This window comes from Callithrix jacchus, chromosome 3, assembly GCF_049354715.1.
Source record: "Callithrix jacchus isolate 240 chromosome 3, calJac240_pri, whole genome shotgun sequence".
NCBI lineage: Eukaryota > Metazoa > Chordata > Mammalia > Primates > Cebidae > Callithrix > Callithrix jacchus.
In genome coordinates this window covers 177,128,395-177,148,093 of record NC_133504.1, presented here as the reverse complement: position 1 = coordinate 177,148,093, position 19,699 = coordinate 177,128,395, and the positions used below count along the sequence as shown (strand labels likewise).

Below are 19,699 nucleotides of genomic sequence, written 5' to 3'. Positions count from 1 at the left end.
TAGAGACAAGGTTTCACCATATTGGCCAGGCTGGTCTTGAACTCCTAACCTCCGGTAATCCACCTGCCTCAGCAACCCAAGGTTATAGGCGTAAGCCACCACACCCAGCTCAGTGATGGTAGTATTATACTCATTTGCCCATGAGAAAATGAAGTTTGTTCATCAAGCAAAGTGTGGATTAAAGCCCAATAAAGATTGCACTGAACCTCTGTGCCCTTTATTCTGCACCATCCAGATACTCAGCCCTGAATTGCCTGCCTGACATGAGCCTCAGGACATCCTTCGCCAAGTATCTCTGCCAGCAAGGAAATATTTTCCAAAAGAGTTGTGAACCACTAAGAATGTGGCCAGTGTGGAACTGGACATGGGCTAGGTTGGCTAAGAAGCATATTACCCAAATGGTGGTTGTGACTGTCATAAGGAAGAAGAATAGTGTAGGGCACAGTTCTGCTACATGCCTAAAAAAAGCAAAGGGAAATTAATATTGTGCTTGAAACTAACAGCAAGTGATCAGCCTAACCCAAGACAGAGAAGGAAACAGCAACACTTCTTGCTGGACTTAGAACTGCAGAGCAGGTGCACAGAGGGCTTCGAGAAACCTGATACTTGGCTTCTTTTGTCTTCTGTTTCAGATAAAGGACAGTAATTATTTGGGACCCTTATTTCTGTTACCAGAAATCTGTGTGTTGATAAAATCATTTATTTTCCCTTAGCTATGGCATGATGTAGGAATAGGGTGTGTGTGTGTGTGTGTGTGTGTGTGTGAGAGAGAGAGAGAGAGAGAGAGAGAGAGAGAGAGAAAGCTGACTTTGTAGTCAGCAAACCTGAGGCTCAGCCTCACCTGTGGGGCATCTACCTAACCTCTCTGGCCCAACTTTCCATTTTTAGAAAAAATCCTTTTTAGCCCTAATGTTCTGTGTCCTACTGACCTACTGCTAGCGAATTGTTTACCTCTAATCTTTTCTTTCCTAGAGTACACGTTATTCAAAGGAAGAACTTCCTCCCTGGAAATGCCATCTTCTCCAGCTGGTCCAGGGCAGGGTCAGGCAAGTGGCCTTAGGGATGCACAGCCAATTTCTTACAGTCTAATAACCTGGCCCATCCTGAAGCTCTCTCCACAAATTACCACCTATGCTCTGAGGAAACATCAGTGGCTTCAACCTGCCAAATCATATCCCACCTGGGTGGACACACACCCTCATAAGGGGAGTGAAGGGCTTAGGAGATGGGGTACATGGAGGAAGAGGGCAAATACTGAGGAGCTTTCTGAATTCTGAATGAAAGGAACAATATATCACCCAGGACATCATCGTTTCTTAAATTATTATACTGCTGGGACTTTTGTTTCTATTAAAATCTATCAGAACAGCCAGGTGTGGTGGCTCACGCCTGTAATCTCAGCACTTTGGGAGGCCAAAGCTGGGCTGATGCATCACTTGAGGCCAGGACTTTAAGACCAGCCTGGCCAACATGGTGAAACTCCATCTCTACTAAAAATTTAAAAATTAGCTGGGTGTGGTGGTGGGCACCTGTAATCCCCACTACTTGGGAGGGAGGCTGAGGCAGGAGGATCAGTTGAACCCAGAGGCAGAGGTTGCAGTGAGCTGAGATCATGTCACTGCACTCCAGCCTGGGTGACAGAATGAGACTCCATCCCAAAAAAATAAACAAAGATTAGATTATATCCCAGGGTTTGTCTGAGTATGCCAGCAGACCACCGTGGGTCAATTTCTTCCCGTTCAAAGCAGTCCAAAGATCTCAGTAAAAGATTGCTTTGCCAACATTTTACTTGATGATATAAACTTTTCTACAAATGTCTATTCATTTGTTCACTCATTTATTCTTTCATTCAACAAATACTTATTGAGCCACTTATTAAGTGTGAGTTCCTGAATTAATCTGAGAATTCAGCAATTAACAAAACAAAGCTCTCATCCACAAGGAAATAACATTCTAATAAGGGATGACATACAACAAATAAACAAGCAAACACCGATTACAGGATTTTTGGCAACTTAGTGATAAGGTTTCATAGAGCCCAAAGGACCCCCCCTAGAAACCAGCAATGGGGAGGAAGAAGCAAAAGTTTTTTCTAGCTGAGGCTTAAAAAAGCCTCAGCTGGAATATCTCCTATTATTTAGTATTGTGTAATTGAGGATTCTTTTCGTTTGTTTGTTTGTTTCTACAAATACAAATGCAATAGCCAAATCTTATTTTCCTCATCAGAAAAACAAAGCTTTCAGCTTCCTGGGAAGCATGAAGGTAGAGCTGCAGTTTCCAGCCCCAGGACAGCCAGGCGCTGGACCTCGAACGGGTTAAAGTGGCAGCGCCTGAGCACAGAGTACTGCATAAACAGTGCGCGTCAGGCGTTCTAAGGAAGCTTCATCTTCCTTGTCTCCCAGTCTTGAGCTGTCAATCAGCTGTCACCAGCCCGCACATCAGCAGCGTGTGCACATCACCAGGCTGTCAGCAAGGCAGCTGATGAGACTCGACTCAAGACCGTCAATCATCTTTGTTTCTCTTCTCCACTCGGGAAATATTTTGGCTTGGAGAAACAAAGAAACCTGGGCAACAATGGCTCGTAGTCAGGCATTGACTCCTGTACATGGAGATAAGATCTTAAACAGGCAATGATCATGCTTCACTCCCAAATGATGCTGGGGTGGGATGGACCAGAGGGAAGAGTCAGACTCTGTTGTATTAGGACATATTTTAAAACTGTAATTCTAGTTCCCTGAGCAGTCCCTGATGGATTCCCAAACCAACAAAGCACAGGAATATAAAACAATGATAACTGGAAGCTATCTGAGCTTATGCCTCAGAAAAAAACAAGGTGGCTCAGAGGATGGATGACTGCTTGGTTAGAAATTATACGCCATCGATCAGGCAGCTTTTTGATCGGGGAGTAATTGTTGGACTGCTGAGTTCATTTATCTCCCAGGGACTTCTGAAACACCTCTCTAGGGCTTGAGGCTGCTGGGGGGCACCCACACGCCAGAGAGCAAGTTAACTCAGCAGGACTCCTGTGAGGTAGGCTTACCGGTGCTTGCACCAGGAGTCACTTTGTTGAACATAAAGGTGCTTTAAACAGCTCATTTTCTAATATACTACCTGCCCCTCCTCTCACCTAAAATATTGATTAGAAATGTCCCACACCCTTAAAAGTCTATGAGACATAAATATAGAGATGTGCCTGGCAACCAGTTTCAGTTGGGCGGCAAGTCCACTCGGCTGCTCTCCCTTATCTAACACTATTGCAAAATCACTATGTGCATATATTAGCATAACTAATCAGCTAATTATGCAATCAAAGCTACTAGTATTCTTGTTAATAGTAAGCAAATAGCACCAAGTTGCCTAAAGCCTCTCCCAGTTTTTTTCAAATTGTTGTTCCCTAGTGGCTTTGAAATAGATTAGCAACAATCAGAGCTTTCAATCATATGTATCAAGAACCCTATTACCTGTCAATTTTTCAAATGTTCTGGATTAATTCATTTATACCATGGCTGTTTTCTTCATCATTGTGACAGTGGGGATGTTTTTCTTCTGATAGATTCTTTCCTGCGTGCAACACTGATTTCTAATAATGCATCTCTCTCTGATCTAACTGGACATTAATTGCTTTTGTGCTGATGCATCTATGCCTCCTGGTCTGATAGCACAACTAGCAAATCTGATCTCTGACAAGTTGGCTGAACCTAATCAGGACAGATCAGCTGTTACCCAGGGTGCCACAGGCTGTAATCTGAGGATCTTTACAGAGTTATCACTTGCCTGAAAGACAAGGAACTATAATTCTGTCAACACTAATCCCAAACTGTGTGTTCAAAGCAACTGTGGCCTCCCCCCACCCCAAGAAAAGACAGCACTTGTCAAGTAAATACCTGAGATAATTGATAAGATGGAATTAGAAGGATGTGGCTGATACAGTGACAGTAGGAAGGTTTTTTTTTTTGAACCTTCAGAAGCAGAACATTGGATGTCAAATGTGAACCGTCAAGGATAAAAGGGTGGCAGAGAAGAGATGCATGGAAACTTTCCATCATTGCGCTCCCATTCATCACTGGGTGACTTGGTTCATATTTGCCTTGCTCTCTAAACAGGCAAATACCCAAATATTCTAAGCCTGGAAGGAAATCTCTCAGAGCCAGCTCAGGCTGCCACCCAGTGACAATGACTTGATGGGAAGCAAGAACATTGTCAGGAGTAGAGGTATTATTGTCAGGCTGTCAGCTCTTTGCTATTCTCTGAAGACCCCCATGGTTTTCTTACAGGAACAAAAAAAGGAAATATTAAAAAAATAAACTTCTTTCTTACTGTATCGCTTTGGTCCATCTTCCAAACAAAATGAAAGGGTTAATGTGGCGTCATCTTCAAAAAATTCAGTGGCAAATGCATCCCACCAGAGGTTGTCACTATCCTGTAAAGAGACAGATCATTTATTTAACAGGCAAGAGAGGGAAATATCTCAAAGAGGAAAAGAAAAGGGAAGAGAAAGAAAACCCCAGTTTCTGCTTGCTCGTTACTTTGCATATGTGTGTGGGTGTTCTAGGAAAGGGTGGGTGGGTGGGAGGTCACTCTTCAAATTAATCGCCTCAAATTCCAATCCAATAAGTGAGCTAAAAACCAACCAAATGAAAATTAATTCTCCAGGACATATCTGGGAAGATTTAATAAATGTGCTATAAAACACAATGTGATGTTTTTTTGACAAAAGGGTTTGCATTTAATGTAAAATACACTCAACAGTTTCTCTCTCTCTCTGTCTCTCTGCTTTTTTAAGAGTTCATTTTTATAAATAGACAACATAATATTACAACCAGGTTAAACATAATTTTAAAACATAATTTAATTGAAAGAGATGTTCCTAGCTCTATTGCATGCAAATAATCCTATAAAAGATACAGGTATAGATACATGGATGGATGGATGGATGGATTGATGATTGATTGAGAAGTTCTCGGACAATTATCACATATATATGGACTGTTCTTGTTTTAAGAAGATAGGCAACCACTAGCTCGTTTTTAAAAAGATTATTAAAAATAGAGCAGTTCAGCAGAAAGCAAGCCATCCATATGAATTCTGTTTGTTTGTCTTGGGTTGAATGTTTCTCTTGCTCATGCAGAAAACACTTTGGAAGTGGCCCAGTTTAACGCAGTTAGAATCACTGTTAATCTCCAAGGGGAGAAGATGGCCCCCTCTCACAGTGAATTAAGAAGGTTATACAGAGTGTCATATTACAGGAGGAATCACATCCCAGCCTAATTCTCCCTATAGAACCCAATTTATCCCAAAATTCTTAAGCACCATATTTTTCCAGAGAACTGTGAGTTGAAGACAAGATGCATCCTAGCAGCCTGTCAGATGGAAGGGGAGACAAAAGGGGAATTGCCACTCCCCATGTAATAGTCCCATTGCTGGGTCCTGGCAGAGATACCACAAGCCTCTCTTCTTCCCATTAAGTTGTTCTGCTTATGACATTAAGTTGTTGTCACTGGCAGGCCTCAGGAGTGAGCCCTCAGTCCCAGCAAGAATAATTAAGGAGCCACGGAAGACTGATGCCATCCTCTCCTTCAGAAAAGCAGCAGCTCAGACAAATGAATTTTTCTGTCTCTCTTTGGCTTCCTTCCAATCACCATAGCATAAGCCAATCCTTTTCTCAGTAAAACAGGGTAGATATGAAACCACCAAAGAGAAATGCATGAATCCACGTCCAAACTACTCTGCTATTTCACCTTTCAGAAACAAATAAGTATGAAGATAGGTAACCAACTATGTGGTTTCAGCCTTCAGAATGCTGAATAAGAGACTGGTCCCTACCTTCAAAAGGCTTAAAACCCACTCACAGAAGACAATCACATGAGCAACTAAACAGTCAGCTTCACTCCACATCTGAGACCATGGCACACGTCCTCAATGCTCTGGAAGCTTGTGGAGCTTTTAGAAAACTCAGTGGGCCTAGACATGGAGGAATCTGCCAGGGAAAGAAATCCTATTCAGAAGACTGGATACATTGGTTTATTTGACTTTAAATCACTACACAGATGGAAAAAGAGTCACAGTTAACATTTATTGAGTGTTTACCACATGCCAAGCACTAGTTTAATGACTTTATGTGTATTTTCCTACTTAATCCATGATACTAATCCATTTCTTCTCTGTGTGTGTGTGTGTTTTCTCTTCAATACAAATATAATCTTCTTGTACACAGGGGTTTTGTTTTGCTTGCTGCTTTATCTTCCAGCCCCCAAAACAAAGTCTAGCCCATGGTATTACTCTTAAAAGCAGCTCAATGAATGAATGAAGCTGCTTACATTATCTCTACAACAGCAGAAACCAAAGCAAAGGTACTAAATGTCACTTGCTCCAGTACAGTCAGCAAATAAATGTCACAGATGGAATTTAAACTCAGACCACTGGACATCCTCGACCTACCCAACCTCTGTTCTGCACAGCAATCTGCCACATTTCCCTGACAGTCTTTGTGAGGGAGAGGTTCGGGTTCAGCAAGAGGGGAGAAAGAGTGGAAAGGGAATATTTAGTCTCAGGTTGGTTTCTTTGCTGAGCTTCTTGTCTTCTTGTAGCCAGATTGTTGTAGCAGGCTTGTAGCCAGGACTCATTCTCAGGAGACTGCCCAGAGCTGCATACTACAGCAGTGGGTAATATATCATGGCGGAATTCAGTCCTGCAGGCAACGCTGCCTCTTCCCAACTACATGAACTTAGTAACTTATTCTACCTTTCCCAGCCCATCTGCTTACTTAGAAGTTGATGGTAACAATAACAGTAACTATCCGGCAGCACAGATCTGAGGATTAAATAAATTAGGAGGTGTAAAGTACTCAGGAAAGCACCCCAAAGATAGTGAAGATCAATAAAATCCCCCTCCCTGCCTGTCGCTACTAGCTTTTAATATCATATCTAGGGCAAGAGGCATTCCCCTTTATAAAGAACTTCACTGAAAATGAACTTTATGGCCAGGCGCAGTGGCTCACACCTGTAATCCCAGCACTTTGGGAGGCCAAGGGGGGTGGACCACCTGGGGTCAGGAGATTGAGACCAGCCTGACCAACATAGTGAAACCCTATCTCTACTTAAAAACACAAAAATTGGCCGGGCATGATGGCAGGCATCCGTAATCCCAGCTACTCAGGAGACTGAACCAGGAGAATAACTTAAACCTGGGAGGCGAAGGTTGGAGTGAGCCGAGATTGTGCCACTGCACTCCAGCCTGGGCTATAGAGTGAGACATGGTCTCAAAAAAAAAAGAAAAAAAAAACCAACAAAAAAAAGAACATTATAAAACAGTCTGTTTATAAATCAAGTACTTTTCCCTATCACTTCAAACATTAGCAACCCATTTTCCTGGCAATAGCATCTGTCTACGACACAGTTAAAAAGCTGAATAAAAATTTATTACTTCTCGTTTAGTTTGCACATTATTCAGAGGCCCAGTGACTGGATCCCCTCTGTATTAATTTGTTTTCACACTGCTATGAAGATATACCCAAGACTGGGTAATTTATAAAGGAGAGAGGTTTAATTGACTCACAGTTCAGCATGGCTGGGGAGGCCTCAGAAAATTTACAATCATGGCAGAAGGAGAGGAGAGGAATAAGTGCCCAGCGAAGGGGGATATCCCTTATAAAAACATCAGATTTCATGAGTTAGTGAGAACTAACTCACTATCATGAGAATAAGATGGGGGAAATCACCCCCATGATTCAAGTATCTCCACCAAGTTCCTCCCACCACACATGGGGATTATGGGAACTACACAGTTCAAGATGAGATTTGGGTAGGGACACAGCCAAACTATATCACCCTCCATTTTCTCATAATATAACTCTTGATCTCTGACACTTCTGCTGGAAAATGAACCACTGCAAGTTAATAGCCAGGAAAAATGCTGGCTGACCTGAGGTCACTGGGAGAAAAGAAAGTACTCAAGTTACAGTGAGGTTCGAGAAATGTCTATGAGCAGTGTTACAGGTTCCACAGGGCCTAGATACCTGAGTTCTGGCAGTAGTTGAAAGAGACATAATGATCCAAGAATGAGAAATGTCATATGATTAAAACTAGCTTCAGTGGAACATGGGATGAGTCAGCATCTCAGGAAATTTCAGAACAGATTTTCTGGGACAATGGGCACATTAGGTAACCCCTACCCCTGCCACACACACACAAATTGGTTTTGGTCACAAATGTCGTAAGAACATCTTTGAACAAAAATGTCACATTTAAGTTTGTAGTGCCAGGCATATAATAAGTAGATAAAATAATATTTTTGTTTGGCTGACAGGAGAAATTAATAGATGGATGGATGGATGAAATTTTTTATTGTGCCATCACACACCCAACTCAGGGAAGTCACTCTAGAAAATTGTCCAGAGATTCAGATTATGGACCCTACTTGGTTTCTTGGTCAATAATTTTAAACTGGCATTAAAATGATGTGCTGTATATTTAAACTGCAATTTTCAATCTCCCCACACATGTGAATGTGCACACACACACACGCACACACACACACACACCACACACACACAGCTTTTGAATTAGTCTTTAGTTATGACAGAACAAATGTTTATGTAGGAAGGGAATAAAAGGAGTAGAGATTTAATCCAAAAATTGCTAAGTGATGGGTATAGCCAGTCTTGTGTTGGCTGTATATGAGGAAGCTGATTATGGAAAGAACATATTTGAGGGCCCTGGGTTAATGATAGGATCTGTAACCCAGAATTTCCTAAGTACTTTACATGTATTAAATCATTTTATATTCACAAGTACCCTAACTGCTACCAAGGGGCAGAGCAGGCAGCCTCATAGAGAACTTATGTCCTTAACTTCTATATTATACTGACTGGCACATATAAATTCTGCCCCTTAACAGTTCGATGACCTCAGTCAATTCACCTAATTTCTTTGCATCTGTTTGCTCATTGAGTAAGTGGGACTAATCATCTCGGTGGGCTGTGAGGACTAAAGGGAAACTGTCCAGCATATCAACTATTATTTTCATCATTATCTCATTTAACCCTTAAGATATTCATAGAGAATCTAAAATTCAAAAAAGGTAAGCTACTCAATAAAGTTCAGAAAGCAAGAAAATGATGAAGTTGAAGTTCGCATAACAAGTCTGCCTAACTCCAATACATGCTTTTTTGTAAATAATTCTACTTAAAAAGTTATTTCCTGGCTGGGCGCAGTGGCTCATGCCTGTAATCCCAGCACTTTGGGAGGCTGAGGTCGGTGAATTACCTGAGGTCAAGAGTTTGAGACTAGCCTGATCAACATGGAGAAACCCAATCTCCACTGAAAATACAAAATTGGCCAGGCGTGGTGGTGCATGCCTGTAATCCCAGCTACTAGGGAGGCTGAGGCAGGAGAATCGCTTGAACCCAGGAGGCAGAGGCTGTGGTGAGCCAAAATCAAGCCACTGCACTCCAGCCTGGTCAACAAGAGTGAAACTCAGTCTTAGAAAAAAAAAGTTATTTCCCACTTTAGGTTGAAGACCAAAAATGGTTTATAAGAGTTAGAGGAAGAGGTCAGCATTGACTAGAGGAAATTTCCTCCTTCAACCTTTTGGAGTTCATACCCTTTTCCCCACCTTCACATGGTTTTCCTGATAATAAATCTCCTTTTGGAACACTTCTTGCTTCCACTCCGTTGTCTGGAATAGTTCCTCGGATCAGTTAGGCAATTTTGCAGAACTAACATGCATAATAAAGAGACTATGAGTTCAGGGAGTGGCTAAGGCCTCTGCTGAGCCAAACAGCATTCTCTGGCAGAAGATCTAACAAGTCTTCTGATAGAAACTCAGTTCTTGGTGACACAGCTACCCAATGAGTTGTAAAAAATCATTACCAAAAAAAAATCATTCCCTCCATTTTTCTAGTTTTCATTGTCAGTCATCTAGAGTGATATGGACACTGCAACAGAGAGGATACCAGCACTCCACTTGGCCACATGTGATGAAGAAAAAGAGACCATGGTCATTTGAAAGAAACCGTATTAGTTAAAATTCTGCAATTTCATATACAGGCTGGCAGTTTCACCTGCTGACCGTAAACTCAAAGCCAGCATCATTGGAGAAACGGAAGAACCACAAAAATGGCCCTTTCTCCTTTCGGATCTGGCAATGTGGCCAGGTTCAGCAAGATAGCCAGTAGGAGGATGCATGAGTTAAGTTATCAAGGCTGTTTTGATGAAGGATCCCAAAGGGCAGCTCACTAACTGTGGTTTCCCCTAAAATTTGGAGGTGAAGCAGGGTGCAGCTGACCACTCTTACTCCACTCACATGATCATCCCAAGTCAGACTAACTTGGAGATTAACCAGGAGGTGCACTGAGACTGACCAGTCTCATCTTTGCCCAAAAGATAAAGATCAACCTTTTGGGACTTCCAAGTAAAGGGTATAAGCACATGCTCTTCAAACAAAACCACGAATCTGATATCTTGTTCCCAGGTGTTTTGGATGGCACACACATCTGGGACTGGCAGATATAAGAGATACAACATTTGGTGCATCTAAGCTAAAAGAGATTTTATCCAGAGGAAAAAACATTCTTATCATGCCAGAAAGGATCCAGCATTCAGGAGCCCTGGAGTTGGCCTTTCAGCTCTGCGTGTAGCCAAGGGACCTCCAGCAGTTGACCTTTCAGGATCAAGGACTCCTTGTCAACTTTTTGTGCCTCCCTGCCTTTGCATATGTCATTCTTTTGACCTGTAATGTCCAGCAAAGGCCAAGATCCAGTTTGTGGACCCCTCTTTCATTGTCTCCTATACTAGGAAATCTTGACAACTATACTCCCAATGGAGTGTATGTGAAATTATCATGGAAACCTTACCTTGTAAAACACATTTTCCTAAAGTTCTGACAGCTCCCGCAGACTAAGTTACTTAAGGATAGAGAATGAGTATTATGTATCTATCCATCCTCAGCAGAATTCTCCTATAAATTAGTACCCAACAATGGAGTAGAAAAATGGACTAAATCGATGAGACCCTACCCACACAGTGAGTAAGATTCTTTCTGTATAATTGTAGGAATCTTAAAATCTAATCTCAGTGGCTAGGGGCCAAGACAGTGTTTGAGCAAAATCTTCTCTCTGTCACATCACTGATATCTTATTTCACATCAATAGAATGCCCCAGACATGCATGTCAGAAGTTCATATGGAGGCATAAATTTTTTAAAAATTATCTTACTATACTGCCATGCTATTGAGCCATTTTTGGAGTATTACACATCTCAGTGAAATGTTGGTGAAGATTTCTTGTAGCACATCAATGCACTTGACTGCCTGTCATTAAACAAGCCAAATTTTACTTTATTAATTTTACAAATAGAGAACAAAAGAGAATATGACGAAGACTCCTGGGCCCATTACCTGGAATTAATAATTATCGCAATCTTATTTCATTTTCCTTTTCTAAAGTAATTAAAAGTTACAAGTATAAACACATGTTCTGGCTGCTCTGTTTTTCCTCTCTCCTCGCTAAACAACTGTCTCATGAAAACCACATGGGTCTCCATCTTTTATATTTAGATACATGGATGATTCCATTCATATACAGTACTATTTTGTTTTTAATATTCTATTTACATGATGGGATACATTATGTTTTCTTCCTTAACTGTGATTTGTTTAAATTCAACATTGTGTTTGGAGACTTATTCAATTTATTTTTTACTTTATTTTACTTTTTTTTTGAGACGGAGTCTTGCTCTGTCACCTAGGCTGGAGTGTAGTGGTGCAATCTTGGCTCACTGCAACCTCCACCTCCCAGGTTCAAGCAATTCCCCACCCTCAACCTCCCAAGTAGCTGGGATTACAGGCACCTACCACCATGCCCAGCTAATTTTTTTTTTGAGATAGTGTTTCACTCTTGTCACCCAGGCTGGAGTGCGATGGCATGATCTCAGCTCACTGCAACCTCTGCCTCCCAGGTTCAAGCAATTCTTCTGCCTCAGCTTTCCTAGTAGCTGGGACTAAAGGCACATGCCACCACACCCAACTAATTTTTTGTAATTTTTAGTAGGGACAAGTTCTCACCGTGTTAGCCAGGATGATCTCAATCTCCTGACCCTGTGGTCCATCTGCCTCAGCCTCCCAAAGTGCTGGGATTACAGGCGTGAGCAACCGTGCCTGGCAATTTTTGTATTTTTGGTAGAGACAGGGTTTCATCATGTTGGTCAGGCTGGTCCTGAACTCCTGACCTCAAGCAATCCACCCGCCTTGGCCTCCCAAAGTGCTGGAATTACAGGCATGAGCCACTGCACTTGGCCCCAATTTATATATTGGGTCTCTCTTTCCTTATATAAGCTACATACTAATGTACTGAATAAATATATGGTAATACATTTTATTTAAACATTTTCTATTAATAATCTCCAGATAGTTCCTAATATTTTGATCATTACAACAATGCTGCCATAAATGTCTCTGTAGTTTTCCTTTGTGCTTGCAAGTAGGAATTTCTCTTGGGCATATGCCTAAAGTGGACATGCATAGACATAGGGTTTGTACTCATCTGTATTTCGGTCCTTTCATTAGGAGGTCCCTGTACTTTTATATTAAAAGCATCTGGTCTGATTGATGCATGGGTAGAGATTCAAAGAATACTGTTAAGCAATATATTTCCAAGTGGAATCTAGTAGCAGGAGCAGCATAATTGGAAAACAGAGAGCATCTCTGCTGGGAGAAAGATGAACATCTAGAAGTCCAAAAAGATGCAAAAATGGAGTAACACTACTAAGAACACTACAAGTTTGCCTATCATTCTCTTAAAAGAGGAGTGTATATTAAGGGCTTCATTAACCAAAAGGAGGATTAATTCCTGACACTGACACAAAAAAGCAAGCATGGGTTTTCCGTGGCCCTCTCCACGATGACTCATGGATCAGGAATCAAATGTCCAAACTCGTGTGTACATTGGGCTCTGTGCACCCTTCCTCAAGGCTTCTGATCTCGGATAGGCCTCTTCCCAACAGACCAGTACTTCCAATTCTTGCTATTGTTTAGTATCTGAACTGTGTGTGACGAATGTTTAGTGAATATTAACAAGTAAAAACTGAGTTCTTTTCCCCAAAGCTAGAAAGTAACAATAACACACAGAAGCCTTCAGGTAAATAAAGATGAAATCAACTCAGCCTGAATACAACAGGGGAAGTGGTATTGACAATTCTTCTATATTTTAATTAGGTAAAAATGCCATCCAAACTTCTTTATTCTAAACAGTCCCCCATATGCATTTGTGCTATTACACTCCTTGGTCCTTTTGTTCCACCTCACAGGTGAGCCCAAATTTCATCAGCAGCCTAATCATGTATCGGGATGAGACATACACTGATGTCAAACACAAGAAGAAAGTCTTAATTATGTTTAAAATTCCACTGAAGCATTTTGCTTCCATCCTGGATTCTCTCCTGTTCCCAACCCTATTCCTCTTCACCAAAAACAGGATCCTGGTGCCAGGGCTGCCCCCTGGCATCTTTAACTTAAGCACTGACAGGTTACGTGGGATTTTTGCCAGAGTAATTATTTTTCAATTCAACAATAATGAGAAATTACCATGGCAACCACTTGTCACGTGGCACACATACACCCCCTCCAAAGAATGAACCGTACTTAAAACATCTATTCTTTGGAAATGTGGTTTTTGTTTTTTTTTTTTATTAAAATAAACTTAAGCAGGTCAAAGTGGAGAGCATTCTGAAGGGGTCTGAAAGCTGGGAGATGGGAGGGCATTGACTTTCTTCAGTATCTTGTGGTTCTAGAAAACATGAAAATGTCTCCTTATAACCATACTCTCTTGTACACATACACTTAAGTAACACTATTAATTTGAGGCTATTTTGGTCACTCCTGTGTTACATGCATCAGCTAACCTTTCTCAGAAGACACTGAAGAAAGAATAAATTTGCCTGAAATGACCGAGGTAGAAACACACTTGCGACCCTTGCTCTCCCTGCATTTCTTTTTCTGACACATCCAGATATTGAGAAAGGAGACAAAAAATATCCCAAACCCCACGCCTTCTGCCTTTCCTTTTCCTAGAGTCCCTCTCACACTAAAGGAAGCTCGGGTCTTTTGTTTTCCATGACTGTAACTGTGTTTTTGATTCCCTAATCACTAGCCACCCTTTCTCCAAAACCGAGGGTCTATCTCAAACCATGTTTATTTTGAATCAGCCACACTTAATAATAACAGTCAACAGTTACATGGCACTTATTGAATGCCAGCCACCATTCTGAACTCATTATACATTGTAAACTCTTTAAAACCTCATCATGACACTACAGCGTAAGTAGCATTATTAACCCCATCTTATAGATGAGAAAACTGAGGCTCTGAGGAGTTAAATATTTGCTTAAGATCGCACAGCTATCAGGTTGTGTATGAGCAAGAAAGAGTTCAACACCAGGGACTCTTAGACTCATGAACACTCCATCCTGATGTTCCTTTATTCAAAACAATATTCTCTAAAATATCTGCCTTCTTAGTTGTTTCAATATCCAATCAATGCCAAGTACACTGAATGTTCGGGTCTCTGTCTGGAACAGGCAGCCCAAGGCAAGGATTTCCATCGCACCCATGGAATTCGACTTGGAGACACACAAATAAAAGTCATAAGGTAAGATCATCTGCTCTTACCCACTGGTAACTGCACAGGCATGAAAAGGATGCAGAGAGAGAATTTTAAATCTCCCCTTTTTACTTATCTTTATGAGATTTTTTTTCTTTTTGAGACAGAGTTTCACTCTTGTTGCCCAGGCTGGAGTGTAGTGTCACAGTCTCAGCTCACTGCAACCGCCACCTCCTGGGTTCAAGAAATTCTTCTGCCTCAGTCTCTAGAGTAACTGGGACTACAGGTGCATGCCACCATGTCCAGCTAATTTTTGTACTTTTAGTAGAGATGGGGTTACACTGTGTTGACAAGGCTGGTCTCCAACTCCTGACCTCAGGTGATCTGCCCACCTTGGCCTCCCAAAGTGCTGGGATTACAGGCATGAGCCACTGCACCCAGCCCTATGGGATCTTTTTCTCTTTTTTTTTGAGACTGAGTTTCACTCTTGTTGCCCAGCAAGGAGTACAATGGCACAATCTTGGCTCACTGCAACCTCTGCTTCCCGGTTTCAAGAGATTCTCCTGCCTCAACCTCCCAAGTAGCTGGGATTACAGGCATGTGCCGCCATTCCTGGCTAATTTTGTATTTTTATTGGAGATGCAGTTTCTCCATGTTTGTCAGGCTGGTCTCAAACTCCTGACCTCAGGTGATCCACCTGCCTTGGCCTCCAAAAGTACTTGGATTACAGGCATGAACTGGGATATTTTTTAAAAAACAAAACAACTCATGCCCCGGCATGGTGGTTTATGCCTGTAATCCCAGCACTTTAGGAGTCCAAGACAGATGGATCACCTGAGATCGGGAGTTCAAGTCCAGCCTGACCAACATGCAGAAACCCTGTCTCTACTAAAAATACAAAAGTTATCTGGGTGTGGTGGTACCCACCTGTAATCCCAGCTACTAAGGGAAGCAGAGGTTGCAGTGAGCGGAGATCATGCCATTGCACTCCAGCCTGGGCAACAAGAGCAAAACGCCATCTCAAAAAAAAAAACACCTCATGACTGAATTTTTCTTCTCTGATTCTCAACTAAGATTTGTTCACTCTCAGTGAAACTGCATTTTATTTAACAGTAAACATTAGTTATCATTTTAACTGATAAATTCTAAAATGATATGTTATCAACATAGCAAATTGTGTGTTTTGAGAGAGCATCTGGGGTTTCACTCACAAATCAAGGCCTCCCTTTTAGAAGGTGCTCACTACTGTTCCCTGTCGAGTGCACTGGGGTGCTGCATTGAGAAAGTGGTATATTAAAATGCGTGGAGGGACAAGACTTGGCATCCAGTAGACACAGCTCTTCATTAGAAGTTACATCAGTGGTTTCTCCCCCAAAGACCTGAGAAATTGATGTATTTGAATCTCCATGTTTGATCCACAAAATCAGAAATTAATTCTAAGCAGTGTTAGTTAGAATAACTAAAAATAGTGGGGGAGGTGGCACCAAAATGGCCAAGAGAAGCCAGCACTGGAATGCAGCTCCCAGCGAATGAGATGCAGAGGGCTAGAGGACTTCAGGATTCCAAACGAGATGCCGGGTTCGTTTCTGTGGGACTAATCGGGCACTGAAATTTGGCCCACGGAAGGAGCCACAGGGCGAGAGCTGCCATGGGGGGGGAAATAAAGACTGGCGGCGGGGCAGGGGGGTCCCCACCTGAAACGTTCGGAGGGTCAGGGGACTTAACCCCCTCCGTGCTCCGTTTCGGATCCTGTGCTTACCTCATCCCTCCTGCAACCCATGGTCGACGAGAGCCCTGACAGACGGTGGGGCGCCATGGGTAGTCGATGCAAAACTGAGCAGCGGCTACCGCCGGGAATGGCAAGCTGTCACAGGGACCTGGGCCAGAGTTTGGCCTAACGCCAGCAGGACCGACCGTCCCACAGAGAGAGGCAGAGTTGAAAGCAGGGAAATAGGCCATAAGGCCTGGCAGGCCCCACCTCCACGGAACTCAGACGGAAGCCCTCAAAAGAGAACTTGGCAGCAAATACATCAGCTTGACCCCAACCAGGAAGATCGAGGTCTGGGACAGACGCCATTGGGAAGGCGGGGCCAATCTCACCTGGAAACAAACTCCAGAGAAGGACCACCCACCCAGCAACATGACTGAACCCGAGAGCCCAGCAACGCCCTCTACAGGCCAAAAAAGATATAGCTCAAACATCAGCAGAAAAAAAAACATCCACTCAGAGACTCCTCCTGAAATCACCAACCTCAAAGATTAAAGGGAGGTAAATCCACGAAGATGGGGGAAAAACAGCGCAAAAATGATGAAACCATCAAAGAACAGAACATCTCTTCTCCTCCCAGGGATCACAACTCCTCACTATCAAGGGAACAAAAAAAGACAGAGAATGAATCTGACGAAGGTGGGTAATAACACACTTGTCTGAATTAAAAGACCATGTTTAACCCAATGCAAAGAAACTGAGAACCTTGAAAAAAGGTTAGACGAAATGCTAATCAGAATAAACAGCTTAGAGAAGAACATAAACGACTTGATGGAGCTAAAAACACAGCACGAGAACTTTGCAAGTAATACACAAATTTCAACAGCAGAACCGATCAAGCAGAAGAAAGGATATCAGAGATAGAACATCAAATCAATGAAATAAAATGAGAAGGCAAGATTAGAGAAAAAAGAGTGAAAAAAGAATGAACAAAGCCTCCAAGATTATGTGAAAAAACCTAATCTATGCTTGATCGGCGTAACTGAATGTGATGGGGAGAATGTATACAAGTTGGAAAACACTCTTCAAGATATTATCCAAGAGAACTTTTCCAACCTAACAAGACAGGCCAACATTCAAATCCAGGAAATACAGAGAACACCACAAAGATATTCCTCAAGAAGAGCAACCCCTAGGCACATAGTTTCAGATTCACCAGGGTTGAAATGAAGGAAAACATCCTAAGGGCAGCCAGAGAGAAAGGTCGAGTCACCCACAAAGGAAAGATCATCAGACTCACAGTGGATCTCTTGGCAGAAACCCTACAAACTAGAAGGGAGTGGGGGCCAATATTCAACATTCTTAAAGAAAAGAATTTTCAACCCAGAATTTCATATCCGGCCAAACTAGGCTTCATAAGTAAAGGATCCTTTATGGACAAGCAACTGCTGAGAGATTTCGTCACTATAAGACCTGCCTTACAGGAGCCACTGTACAAAGTACAATACAGGGAAAAGAACAACCAGGACCAGCCACAGCAAAAACGTACCAAATGGCAAAGAATAATGATGCAATGAAGGAGCCATGCCAATTAACGGGCAAAACAACCAACCGGTAACAAAATGGCAGGATCAAATTCAAACATAACAATGTTAATGTTGAATGTAAATGGCCTAAATGTCCCAATCAAAAGACACAGACTGGCAAACTGGATAAAAAGTCGAGATCCATTGGTGTGCTGTATTCAGGAGACCCATCTCACATGCAAAGAATCACATAGCCTCAAAATAAAGGGGTGGAAGAAGATTTACCAAGGAAATGGAGAACAAAAAAAAGTAGGGTAGCAATCCCAGTCTCTGATATAACAGACTTTAAACCAACAAAGATCAAGTGATTCTCCTGCCTCAACCTCCCAATGCCAAAAGAGACAAAGAAGGGCATTACATAATGGTGAAAGGATCACTGCAACAAGAAGAGCTAACTATCCTAAATATTTATGTACCCAATGCAGGAGCACCCAGACACATACAGCAAGTTCTTAAAGATCTGCAAAGAAACTTAGACTCCTGCACAATAATAGTGGGAGACTTTAACACTCCACTGACAACATTGGACAGATCAACAAGACAGAAAGTCAACAAGGATATCCAAGACTTGAATGCAGATTAGGACCAAGCGACCTAATAGACATTTACAGGACACTCCCCCGCAAATTCACAGAATACACATTCTTCTCAGCACCACATTGCTCTTACTCCAAAATCGACCACATAATTGGAAGTAAATCACTCCTCAGCAAATGCAAAAAACAGAAATCATAACAGATAGTCTCTCAGACAACAGCACAATCAAATCAGAACTTAGGATTAAGAAAAGCACTCAAAACCACTCAATCACATGGAAACTGAACAACTTGCTCCTGAATGATGAATGGATAAACAATGCAATGAAGGCAGAAATAGAAATGTTCTTTGAAACCAACGAGAATGAAGACACAACATACCAGATCCTATGTGACACATTTAAAGTTTCTAGAGGGAAATTTATAGCAATAAATGCCCACGTGAGAAGTGAAAAAAAGATCTAAAATTGACACCCTATCATCAAAATTGAAAGAGCTAGAGGAGCAAGATCAAAAATCTCAAAAGCAAGCAGAAGACAAGAAACAACTAAGATCACAGCAGAACTGAAGGAGATAGAGACACAAAATACCCTTCAAAAAAATCAATAAATCCAGGAGCTGGATTTTTGAAGAGATCAACAAAATAGACAGACCACTAGCTAGACTAATAAAAAAGAAAAGAGAGAAGAATTGAACAGATGCAATAAAAAATGATAAGGGGGAGATGACCACCAATTCCTTGGAAATACAAACTACCATCAGAGATGAATACAAACAACTCTATGCACATAAACCAGTAAATCTAGAAGAAATGGATAAATTCCTGGACACTTGAACATTCCCAAGACTAAGCCAAGAAGAAGTTGAAACCCTGAATAGACCAGTAACAAGGTCTGTAGTCATGACAGCAATTAATTGCTTACCTACTAAAAAAAGACCAGGACCAGATGGGTTCACAGCTGAATTCTACCAGACATACAAAGAGGAGCTGGTACCATTCCTGTTGAAACTATTCCAAACAATACAAAAAAAGGGAATCCTCCCTCTTTCTATGGGCCCAACATCATCCTGATACCAAAATCTGGCAGAGACACAACTAAAAAAGAAAACTATAGGCCAATATTCATGATGAACATTGATGCAAAAATCTTCAATAAAATACTGGCAAACCAAATCTAACAGCACATCAAAAAGTTTATTCACTCCAATCAAGTAGGCTTCATCCCAGGGATACAAGGCTGGTTCAACACACAAATCTGTAAATGTAATTCACCA

The 19,699-nt window shown here is 41.7% G+C and overlaps 1 protein-coding gene across 24 annotated transcripts in view; it reads right to left on the bottom strand.

Moving 5' to 3' along the window:
* LDB2 (LIM domain binding 2) overlaps positions 1–19,699 on the bottom strand; it is a 396,165-nt gene that overhangs the window by 243,632 nt on the left and 132,834 nt on the right. For 23 of the 24 annotated variants that reach the window (XM_008993555.5, XM_078367463.1, XM_008993561.4 and 20 more), the window contains exon 2: positions 4,318–4,420. In XM_008993555.5, coding sequence (XP_008991803.2) covers positions 4,318–4,420 — 103 coding nt within the window. Of the gene's footprint in view, positions 1–4,317; positions 4,421–16,353; positions 16,495–19,699 lie in introns of those variants that run through there. The other variant, XM_035293997.3, reaches the window with a different exon arrangement.